Source organism: Bufo bufo, chromosome 10 (genome assembly GCF_905171765.1).
Source record: "Bufo bufo chromosome 10, aBufBuf1.1, whole genome shotgun sequence".
Lineage (NCBI taxonomy): Eukaryota > Metazoa > Chordata > Amphibia > Anura > Bufonidae > Bufo > Bufo bufo.
Genome location: NC_053398.1, coordinates 95,824,791 through 95,837,550, shown reverse-complemented (window position 1 = coordinate 95,837,550; position 12,760 = coordinate 95,824,791). Strand labels below are relative to the sequence as shown.

At 44.5% G+C, this 12,760-nt stretch overlaps 1 protein-coding gene across 1 annotated transcript in view; it reads left to right on the top strand.

The window, feature by feature from the left end:
- The window catches only part of LOC120980653 (serine/threonine-protein kinase D3-like), a 138,024-nt gene that overhangs the window by 8,620 nt on the left and 116,644 nt on the right, over positions 1–12,760 (top strand). The window contains exon 2 of the mRNA XM_040409889.1: positions 5,156–5,791. Coding sequence (XP_040265823.1) covers positions 5,642–5,791 — 150 coding nt within the window. The 5' untranslated portion in view covers positions 5,156–5,641. The remainder of the gene's footprint in view (positions 1–5,155; positions 5,792–12,760) is intronic.

Genomic DNA, 12,760 nt, shown 5'->3' with positions numbered 1-12,760 from the left:
AGACTTGTTTGGTTGTGGAGATGTGGGTTTTCATTTTTTATCTGTAACCTAACTGGCTGATCCAGTATGGATTTAAAGAATGTGAATACATTGGAGTTCACTCCCTGATAAAGCCGTAAAGGCAAAACCTGGAAACCAGGTCGGGCGGGAACTTCCAGCTTGTTTTACTGATGTGTAATGTAACAAGGTGATATCTTGTACATTTTATGGAATAAACCAAGGTATCAAAGGGATTTTTCAGCTGTGGGACATTGCAGGTAAATATGCTTCCCTCCGCAAGTTCGGCCACATGGTGAGGTCTGGCAGAAAGGCCCCTGAAGGTGAACAACCCTTCTAACGCCTAATGTTTAAACCATAAATATGTTTTTCCTAAATATTTCAGATTTTTTTTAGGCCAGTTTCACACTGACATGCTTTGAGTATGATATTTTTCTCTGGCGTTTTTCTCCATATGCCAGGAAATACTTTTGCTTCTCTTCTTATATGGGTCTAATTCCAATTTACTCTAAATTTTGTGAACAAGTTTCCATTCCATCCTCAGCACTAAGTACATGGTATCATTTAAATACACCTCTGTGCAAAGCCTTCAACTTATAATGAACCATAGCATGCAGTTCCTTGTGGAGCCAATGCTCTGCATTAAAATGTCTACTGCAGCCCATGAATGGTTAATACATACAATGCTGGGAATGATCACAATGTAAGGAAGTACATACAAGTACACTGAGGAGGAAAACAGCACGGAAAACATGCCATGGGGAAAATGTATGCCTTACATTACACGACTGCAGAGAACTAACAGCCCAACCACATGTCTTCCCCGCCTAACCAAATAACGACAGAGGCAACTGGTTTTTGTTGGAGTGAGGGTCGGTTACAACAGCTTTATTTATCTTTAACTTGTTCTTCACAAAAACCACCCAACTTTATCAAATGCCAACAACCACTTCCAGTAGTGTGAGAAGCGATATGCACCACTGAAATCACAGTGGGCAAGTCCGCCTTTTCATCCGCTCTTAGTATTTTATTTTAACCGACCTTCAGCTGTGACGTAAACAACGGCAACTGTAAAAGAAAGATATGTGAGCCAACATATAATGGATAAACAACCAAGCAAAGGGCAGGAGGGTGGGAACATTCCTGGTGATGGTGCCGGTAAAAAAGGGACCAAGAAGGTAAGCCCTCCGATTTATTAACTCTAGGGGAGGGACAGGAGGGAACCATCTAAACTGCACCAGAAGGAAGGGGTGGGGGGAGAGGGATAAGGGGAGGAACGACCAGCAACACAAAACAGGCAGAGCTGTGCCTGGAGGAGTAAAACACCCCTGCGGGCGAAACCACCATGCCTGAGCAGGAAGACATGGTGACTTAACCCCTAGGCTACCAATCCAGTCTCTGCAGTCAAAAGTGCCCTCGCTATGTGCTGTGGCGCTTACTAGACTGATGAGAACTAACAGCCCAACCACATGTCTTCCCCGCATAACCAAATAACGACCGGCAACGAGGCAACAGTTTTTTGTTGGAGTGAGGGTCGGTCACAGCTTTACTTATCTTTAACTTGTTCTTCACAAAAAACACCCAACTTTATCAATTGCCAACAACCACTTCCAGTAGTGTGAGAAGCGATATGCCCCACTGAAACCACAGTGGGCAAGTCCGCCTTCTCCTCTGCTCTTAGTATTTTATTTCAATCGACCTCCACGGAGGAACCCATGTACCTCTACACGGCCCTCCGACCCTCACCCAACAGAAACACTGGATACTGCACACCCCCGCTTACCCGAACGGGAAAAGTTATTGAGGGAGAGGGGGGGCAGGGGGGTAAACAATGGGCAAGCTGTTTCCTGCTGAACGCGCTGAAGCGGGAGCGCACAAGGCAGGAGCGGGGGGCTGGGCCACAGCAAGCGATGCCGGAAGGACAACAGAGGTTCCGGCAGGCGCACTGGAAACAGCGCCCCCTCGCCTCCTAAGGGAGGAGGAAGAGGGAGTGTGGCTGGGGCTTAGGCGACATGAAGGGCAGGTGCCCCGTGCGGACCGCCTGCCCCCAACCGAGGAAGATACTGGCGGAGCAGCTGGCTCCTGCAAGCCAACCAACAAGTGGGATAAGAATCCCGGTCCCTCAGCTTGGAGCTTGGCAGAGATGGCTGCCAAAACTGCTTTCTCGTCGGTCATACCTGCAGAAGGAAGCATTCCTGGTGAAAAAGGGACCAAGAAGGGGTAAGCCCTCCTATTTATTAACTCTAGGGGAGGGACAGGAGGGAACCATCTAAACTGCACTGGGGGGGGGGAGAGAGATAAGGGAAGGGGCGCCCAGCAACACAAAACAGGCAGAGCTGTGCCTGGAGGAGAAAAACACCCCTGCGGGCCAAACCACCATGCCTCGGCAGGAAGACATAGTCACTTAACCCCTGGGCTACCAATCCAGTCTCTGCAGTCAAAAGCGTCCTCGCTATGTGCTGTTGCACTTACTAAACAGTGCAGTATCATCAGATTTCAGATGCGTGACTCTACAGTTAAAAAAGAAAGCCAGATTGAATGAGGTTTTCCACTTTGGTAAATCCCTTTTTGTTAGTAGAGGTAATAACAGATTGATCACAGAAACTGAGAGAAACTCATCAATTAAGATGTAATCTGTGGGAGAACTTGGGAGCATCTGTTGAATCTCCTTGCAGTGCAACCACAGGGGATATTATAGGGAATCAGTCAGCAGTTTTGACCACACTAAACTGCTGACAGCACTATTTAGGGGCAGGGGAGAGCATTACAAAGATACCTTTCATGGAGCTTTCATCATCAGGAATAGTGTGAATACAGGATGAAGTTTTATTCTGCCAGGTTCTGCTCCTGCAAATAGAGATGAGCGAAGTTCTTAAAAATTCTATTTGGTTGTTTCGTTGAATTTTACAAAAAATTTACTTAGTGATGAACTACTTTGTCAGGAAGTGCATTTCTTTGTAAGTAGCTGGTGCAATGATGGGGAATGGCAATTGCTCTGCCCCGTCAATGAACCCCTCAGATGCCGAGTTCATCGCTGATCGCGGCATCTGAGATATATATTAAGGCCTTTCAGGGGTTGATCAGTTAAAAAAAATAATTTAATTCTACTTACCTTATCCATTTGAGTGTGAAGAGGGAGCGGCAATCATCTTGCTTGTAGATCCACCTCTATATATCACATGGTGCGTGATGACGTAATCGCTCTGGCTGGTGTGGTGATGTGATATGTCACCGCGCATGAGATTTCGCCCGGGATCTTCAAGCAAGATGGCCACAGCGGCCTCTTCACGGTCAAATGCATGAGGTGAGCATGCTTTTTTTTTTATTGCCACAGGGAAAATTTACTTGTTACCACAAAGCATGAGGAAATTCGGCTTTGTGGCAAATCAAATTTTCCCTGAAATTCGTATCACAGTCCACTTCGGATACTTCGATTTGCTCAACACTACTTGCAAGTGCTCAAAAGGCAGGTCTTAATTGTGCATTCAGCTGCTTCACAGCCCTTCCCATCTGTTCTGAGTGACAGCTGTAGCATCCAACCAGGAGACCACTATAACTATCAGTCAGAGAAAAGGGCAGGGGTTATGAAGCAGCTCAGTGCAGAGCAGACTTCACAGTTATTATATCATATACATTGTAGCTATATTCTTCACAAACTGATAACAACATGTCTTAGTGTTACGGCGGACAGGATACAAGATACACAGAATATGAACAAACAAGTGTCTAGACAAGAAGATGGGGATAAAGGTCACCTCCTGACAAATCTCTACCAGCTCTCCCTAGACTTCTATGCCCACGTTCAGACCCTGAAGGTGGGAATAAACGTGTCCCCGTGCCTAGGCTGAAGAATCCCTAAAATCCCTAAGATGGTGAAAGGGGGAAAGAGGCAGCCTGCTCCCTCAGGACCTGGAGGGGGCAGGCGTCTCTCTGACAGCCTAGACAGTCAACCACACGATAACAAAACCAACTTATCTTTTACTGAGCAGGAACAGCAAATCCTTCCTTCCTTCCTTCCTTCCTTCCTCTGAGCCAGACAGAAGCTATAACCCGCACAGGACACTGGGAGTGGGCGTAATTTAAACTCAAACCAACGACCCCACCCAGTGCACCTGAAGGGAGGCGGATATAGCTCAACTCCAAAACAAAAACAAAAGTCTACACACGTGCTGCTAACCTGGCAGACCTCCGCACATAGCCTGAGCAGGGCATGACACTTAGGCTACTTTCACACTCGCGTTTTGGGTGGATCCGTCATGGATCTGCACAAACGCTTCTGTTCAGATAATACAACCGTCTGCATCCGTCATGAACGGATCCATTTGTATTATCTGTAACATAGCCAAGACGGAACCGTCATGAACTCCATTGAAAGTCAATGGGAGACGGATCAGTTTTCTATTGTGCCAAATTGTGTCACAGAAAACAGATCAGTCCCCATTGATTTACATTGTGTGTCAGGACGAATCCGTTTGGCTCCGCTTCGTCAGGCAGACAGCAAAACGCTGCAAGCAGTGTTATGGAGACTAAACGGAGGCAAACTGATACATTCTGAGCGGATCCTTTTCCATTCAGAATGCATTAGGGCAAAACTAATCCGTTTTGGACCGCTTGTGAGAGCCCTGAATGGATCTCTCAACCGGAAAGCCAAAACGCCAGTGTGAAAGTAGCCTTACATGAGTGTCTATGAGCTGTCAGGAGTTCAGAGATAGAACAGCTGCCTGATGGATTATCTGTAAAGCAGAATGCAAGATAGTCTGCAGATACACTGTAAGTGAAGCCTGTAGAACAAAAACTGTTGAATTTTTAATAAAGACCAACTAAAAAAACGTATTTGTAGCTCTAAATATTTAAAATGTTTTGATTAAAAAAATGCCTTCTATGTTGTTCATAGCCTTTAAGCTGTGTGAGCATTACCTTACTTTTAGCCAGTCTAACCTGTCTAGTTATCATCCTATACAGTACGTGTCCTATATTCATGTGAACATTTTATACAGATAGACATGTGACTATTAGAAATTTTACGAGGCTGGAGTGATATTACTGTGTAAGATACAGGAATTTGATGTTCTATTCTGCACCTTACAAGATGGCATGTTGCTCTTCCTTATACCACCCTGCTGATTATTAATATACACTTCTTTTTCTTTTGGCATAGAAAGAAGATTGAAAGAAAAGTTCAGTGACGACTCCTTAACTGCACTCTTTAATGCTGGAAATGTTACTCAGCTAATATCAACAACTCATGTGTTAATCTCTTGAAAGCCTTATAGAAAATGAGTAATGCATGTTTGGATTTCTTGGGACCTCCTGGAAAGGGCTAAAGTTAAACATCAGAGGATTTCATCACAGCGAAACTATTATTTGCTGGATTGCTTTGATTTTTTTTTTTTGAACTGTTGGATTACGAGTCAGTATAATTGTACTTCTACAATCTAGATGTTTATTTCTTCATATTCAGCACCAGAAAGGATTGTTACATAATTGTGGATTATTATAAACCAGAAGTAAGGCATGGGTTATAATGTGCAAGAAGCCGATTGATAAATGTTTCCTTCCATTTGTCTGATAAAAGGAAGGGAATACTCAGAAAAAGTCTTCTAATAATCAGTACAACTTGGTGCTAGCCCAGTGTTCTCAGTAGATGTTCACAATGACTTTGGATAAAGCCTCTCTGGGAAAAACAACAGTCAAGCTCCAGATAGGTCTATGTCGTGAGGCCTATCACCTCCACCCTAGTGAGGTCAATTTCCAAACAGTGAAGAGGCTCGCTGTGGACCTTGTGGAAAAGAAGGTAGGTGTCTGCTTTTGTTATTAAAGCTTTAAATGTAACATTATGAGGGTGAATTTAGCCAGAGGTAGCACCAAAATCAGGACACACTACAAAGGGGAGTACTGTACATGCTGATATTTATTTATTTATTTAATGCACTTATATAGCACTACTATATTCCGCAGCACTTTACAGACATTAGCATCCAACTGTTTGGAGTTTCAGTTTTAGATCCTTTTTATTAGATATTAGATCTCTTTTATGATGATACTAGCAGAAGGACCCGGCTTTGCACGGTTACAGTATATTTCATCTATTTCATTTAATGTTTGTGTGTGTGTCATTAAAAGATATCAACAGTATCCACTATAACAGTGGGATCTACAGCACCCCGCCCCTTAATTAGTAGCCTCCACAATAACTCGCACCCTTAACACTGACCTCCACAGAGCTCTGTTTCCTTAAAATGTGACCTCCACAGAGCTCCGTTCCCTTAAAATGTATACTCCACAAGACCCCACCCCCTTAACTGTGACCTCCATAGCGGACCGTCCCCTTAACTGTGACCTTCAGCTTGCCCCTAGGGTGGCCAGAGGTCCGGTTTTAGGCCGGACAGTCCGGCTTTCAGACTCCCTGTCCTCCGTCCGGCACAGGGCCTGGACGGATACAGGGATGTTCTTTTGAACAGCTCACTCTCAGAAAGCAGCACTGTGATGTCTGAGCGTGAGCTGCAGGGAGAACATCACCCTCCCTCCCACCCTGCAGCTGACAGAAGTGGATTTTTACCTTGATTTTTTGAATGCTCGTCAGCTGCGGAGATGGAGAGGGCATGGCCTAACCGGGTCAGGGTGTGGCTTAGCATGTATGGGGGTGGGGTTTTAAGTCCATCTTTTGAGAGTGGCAAGAATGGCCACCCTACCTGCCCCCTTAACTGTGACCTCCACAGCACTCCGCTCCCTTAACAGTGTCATCCACAGCGCCCTGCCCCTTTAAACTGACCTACAGCAGTGAAGAAAAATGGCTGGGTTGTTACACACAGTTTTACACCAGGTTTCTGTATGTCGAGACTAAGGGCCTGCGAGCTTCTATTGGCTGATAAGGGTCATGTGACCAGGTTTTTATTGGCTAATGCATTTTTTGGTAATATCTCAGGAACGGAACCGAACCAGAGTTCGGGAAATGTTTTTTTACAATATAAATTAATTTCTGAAGTTATTATGCGAAGTAATAACTTCGGCTCATTAGAGCCAATACATTCTAATACTTTACGGAGCTCCTGCTCTGTATAGTATTAGAACAAAGTTTTATGCGAATCGACTTCGGATGTTTCATCCGAAGTCGATTCGCTCATCTCTAGATATGTTCTCAACTGTTAGTGCTCATGCACACGACCGTATGCCCTCCGAGACATACGCTCCGTGAGCGGGCCATATGTCCCGGAGCGACATACATCGTGTGCACGGGAGCGCACAGCATCATAGGTTACTATGATGCTGTGTGCATCGGGCCGTCCGCGGACTATTGTCCCGCACTCATATGATATTATGAGTGCAGGACAATAGTCCCGCGGGCGGCCCGATGCTCACAGCATCATAGTAACCTATGATGCTGTGCGCTCCCGTGCACACGATGTATGCCGCTCCGGGACATATGGCCCGCTCACGGATCGTATGTCTCGGAGGGCATGCGGTCGTGTGCATGAGCCCTTGGGGTATGGTCATGAGCCCTTGGGGTGTGGAAAATCTGCAGTGAATCTGGTTGAAATCCAAAACAGGCCTAAATGGGTTGTTTTTTGCAGTGACATTGATGCCAACATTGTAGCAGGTCTTCCTCTGCTTTCAACCTTTGCATTGCAAATGAGCTCAAGAATGGCATATGAAACAAGCCTTGATTTCCTCCGAATGAGTATTAGCATAATCAGTGTCACATACTTTAGTTGTAAGTGATCAAATGTATTTTATTGTGAAAGTGCATAATAAATTTAATTTAAAGTATACAGGCCGTGGACAACAACAGTTTATGTCAATAGTTCTTGGACTGTGTTAGTGCATGAAGCCCCAAGAATACTACAAAACATACACAAAAGTTTACAGTGTAATAGTTGGTTGTTTGGAACCACAAATAGCAGAGGGTTACTTCAGAAAGAGAGACAAAGTTTTCTTCTCCCAGGTGACTGTGAACCTACAGTTGTAAGACACCAGGGTGTAAATATTGGCAGAAAATGACTTTTTCCTCTAAGGCTTTGTGCAGATGACTCTATTACAGATCTCTGCATGAAGCTTATGTATTTATAGTCACATATGGGATTGGATCCTGTTGTGTGAGATTAGGAAACCTTTTCCCAAAGGCAGCTTGATGGGCCCCAGCTTGTGTATTGATGGTGAACTTATGCCTAATATCAAGTCATGTATTAAGCAGACGGGAGTGCAAGCCATCTCCTTCCTTTAAATAGTGCACTAACTTAAAGACTATGGACAGCTTTCACATGCAATAATGTTTTATACAAACATCAGTGGTTACCTTAAAGAGGACCTTTTTATGGGCCCAGACATTATGAAAAAAGTAGGGGGTTGTGTAGGGCATAATTCATGGATGTAATATCACTTACTAGTGTCTGTCCATGCTCCGTTCCCCCGCTGTGGCCCCCGTTCACTTTGCCCGCCTGATATGCTAATGAATAGCATCGGTACAGGGAGGAGGAGACTGCCTTTTTTCTCGATGGGCGTCTCCTTCACCCCTGGCTGTAGCGCGGTCCAATCACAGCGGAGAGCATCACGGCCAAGGATATGGTGAGTTTATTTTTTCTCCCTGGCTGTGACTCTCCACTGTGATTGGTCTGCGAGAAGGAGATGCCCATTGAGAAACAGGGCAGTCTCCTCCTCCCTGTACCAATGCTATTCATTAGCATATCAGGCGGGCAAAGTGAACAGGGGCCACAGCGGGGGAACAGAGCACGGACAGACACACTTGTAAGCGATATTACATCCATGAATTATGCCCTAAACAACCCCCTACTTATTTCATAATGTCTGGACCCATGAAAGGTCCTCTTTAAGTAAAGAATTTTTGCACTAAGCCCCAGTCTACAACTTTTGCTGTCTCAAGTGGGTAAGTCTGGCGACAGACGCAGCTCAGGCAAGATGACTGACACCATCCACCATATACATTACGTACAGAAAATATAATATAAAATCTACAATTAGAAAATAAAACAGCTGTCTTACATTTAGACTTTTTTCTACACCTAAAACAGGGGTAGAAAATGGTGAAGTAGACGCCCACAATTTTAGACCTGGCATGAACGGGGAGAAGTCGCAGATTGCAGCACAACTAGGTGTTGCGCTGCAATCTGCACCTGAAATACGCCTAATTTAGGTGTATTTCTGATAAATGACCCCTATAATTCCTATCCACAGACAAAAGCCTTGCCTATACTTGTAAAAGTTGTTTGCTATATTCATGAGGCTATATATGAGATAAGCAATGGTGACTTACTTCACTGGAAATAACATTAAGATGAGTTTACAAGATGGCAGACATTAAATTAATATTTGTTCATTTGTTCCGCTTAGTTCATAGGTGCTGAAACACACTCGCCGATAATATCCTAATAACTTAAAGTTAGATAAAACAGAGACTAATGATGTCTTTGAACTCAAATTTATATTCCCCCTCATGTCAAAAATGTGATTCTTGTGGAAGGATAAAAGTGATTCCACCTGTGGTCTCCGTTTGGGGAGCTATGACAGAAGGGAGCAAATAAGGTTTTATCTCCTGAATGCCTGCAAATATGTATATTTATGTGTATATTTATATTGTAACAGAAAATCATGAGGCACAAATTATCCAACAGTATAATATGATAAAAACAAAACAGCATCTCACATGTCTAGTATGCAGGTAGTGATGATTACAAATCATGTAGTCTTTACTGTTCAGAAAGGATTAACTGGATTCAGATTAGGCAATAAGGGGAGATTTCTCATCAGGGGAATTTTCAGTTATGCAGGAGTCTCCATTGCTGTAATTTATCACATGATACATGATGCTAGATACATTTGGTGTATCTTTAAATTGGTTTTCCGGGAGTAGAATATTGATGACCTATTCTCAGGATAGATCATTAATATCTGGTCAGTGGAGGTCCAACTCCTAGCATCCACACGATCAGTTGTTTGAAGAGGCCACAGCGCTCTGTTGAGTGCTACAACCTATTCTTAGACCAGTGACATCACATTCATCAGTAACATGACCAAGGTGCAGCAAAGTCCTATTCATTTAAATGTGCGTGGGCTTCAATACCAAGCACAGACGTTATACAATGTTGCACTTGGTAAGATGTGAGGAGGCCGCAGCTTTCACATGAGCACTGTGGCCTCCTCAAATAGCTGATCAGCAGGGGGCCCAGTATCAAAGCCCCCTGATTAGATATTAATGACCTATCCCTTTTCAGTTCTCTCTAGAGATATTCGATTGGGTTCAAGTCAGGGGTCTGGCTGAGCCACTCAGGGACCTTCATTGAGTTGTCTCTAAGCCACCCCTGTGTTGTCATGGCTGTGTGATTAGGGTCATTGTCTCGTAGAAAGGTGAACCTTCTGCCCACTCTAAGGTGCAGAGCACTCTGGATCTGGGTTTCATTAAGAACATCTCTGTTTAAGCTTTCCCTCAACCCTAACCAGTCTCTCTGTCCCAGCCACTGACAAACTCCCCCACAACATAATACTGCCACCACCATGCTTCACTGTAGGGATGCAATTGGGAAGATGATGAGCAGTGCATGGTTTCCTCCAAATATGATGCTTAGAATTGGGGCCAAAAAGTCCATTCAGACAAGAGAATCTTATTTCTTACAGTATGAGAATCCTTTAGGTGCTTTCTTTGCAAACTCCAGACAGTCTTTCTTGTGTCTTTTACTAAGGAGAGGCTTGTATTTTTGGCCACTCTGCCAAAATGCCCAATTGGTGGAGTGCTGCAGTGATGATTGACCTTTTGGAAGTTTCTCCCATCAACACACAGGATCACTGGAGCTCAGCCAGAGTGACCATTGGGTTCTTGGTCACCTCATTTACCAAGGCCCTTCTCCCTCGATTACTTAGTTTGATGTGGTGGAGTCCTGGTTGTTCCAAACTTTTTCCATTCATAAATTATGGAGGTCACTGTGTACTTGGGAACTTTTTTTGTACTCCAGATCTGTGCCTACACGCAATCCTGTCACTGGTCCCTACAGGCAGTTCTTTTCTCCTTATGGCTTAATTTGCTCTGATGTGCCTTGTCAGCTGTGATACCCTATATAGACTGGGCTGTGTCTTTCCAAATTATGTCCAATCAACTGAATTTACCATGGGTGGACTCTAATGAAGGCATAGTAACATCTCAGAGATGATCTAGAGAAATTGGAAGCCCCAACAGCTAAATTTCAAGTGTCGCAGGAATGGGTCTTGTGAGGAATATGGATTATTATTTAATGTCAGCCATGTTCCCACACCAGCCATCTGCTATCAGATAGCAGAGGTAGTGAACTCCACAGGGGGGCCCTGCTTCAAAGTCCATCCAAATGGCAGAGAACTTCTAGAAGGACACCTTTGTTTACAATTTCTCACCTCCATTCAGATAGCACGGATCCTGCAGGAAAACTTCCCTACAGGGGGTCTAAGCCATTCACCACTTCAATGAAATTATCAGACATATTGGAACCAGCAATTCATAAGGAATTATGAAATGCCCGTCCATCACAGACATAAACCAGATACATATTTGTGTCCCTGTGGCCACGATGAACAGGCCCGTGGTCATAGTTTGGTGGTGGGATGCCAGGGAGGGGAGATATTAATATCTCCCCACAGAAACCAAATAAAGGTACCATGCTTGGACTCTAAGGGTAGCCGGAACCCAGGCGGATCCATTGGTCCCAGAACCACCTCCCTGTGACATTCTGGTCTGGAGCCATGAGCCCTAATTGGTTTTGTGACTCATTTGCTGCCAGCCCCAAAAGAGGGGGAGTGGACTCCTCCCAGAGTCTGGGAGGGGAGGAGTCGGTTACAGGTCAAAAGGATTGTGCCAGCAAGCGGGTGTGTCTTTTTTTCTGAAGAGGGGTCACGCTCCATACGTGTTTGGAAGGGACCTGGAAACGGCTGACATCACTACCTCCCATGTGACTACAGCCAAGCCTTACAGAAACCCATTATTCATCCACCCAAAGGACTCATCTATCTGGTAAACTGACTTTTGTTCTGCTTAACCCTGTTTTACCACGCCATCTGTATTTACCCCTTAGACCACTGTATATATTTTCTGTGTATATTGTGTTATGTCTAGTGAGCCCTTAAGGCAATTAAATATATTATTAAATCTTGTGCTGTTCTGGTATCTCGATCACGAATCCCCACATCCGTGTTTCGGCCTAGTTATACGCTACTGCGGGTTGGTTTCTCAGCCTATATAATCCTGTTAGCGGACCGGGCTTATATCAAACGAGAAACTGGTGGCAGTATACCCGGGCTGAGGAAGCGCTGTTTCACTGGGGCAGTGAAAAGGCTCCCTCAGCTTGTTGCTTCTCTGTGCCCGTATGGACAGGAGGCGTCTGTGAACACTGTACCAAGCTGACCTTACCTGCTCCTCAGAGACGTCGTAATGTCACGACTTGGTAACCAGTGACTATACCGTATCTCGTAAGCTCGACGTAGCTGACGTCAGGCGGCAGTGAGGTGCGGTATTCGTCACAGGTCTGTTTCCACTTTCTCATTTTGAGGTATAAGGGTCATTGGGGGCTACTTAGTGTAGATTGATGGGGGAAAACTTTAATTTTATTTTATATAACAAAATGTGAAAAAAGTGAAAAGATCTGAAAATGCATTGTACAACTCAGCACTGTACTGCAACTGTAGCTACATAATTAAAATCAGTTAGCTGCAGCACAAAAAGTTTTCATGTAGGCCAAGTCTTCTTCATAAATGTCCAGGAGGAATATAGCTAATCTTAGGAATGTCCCAG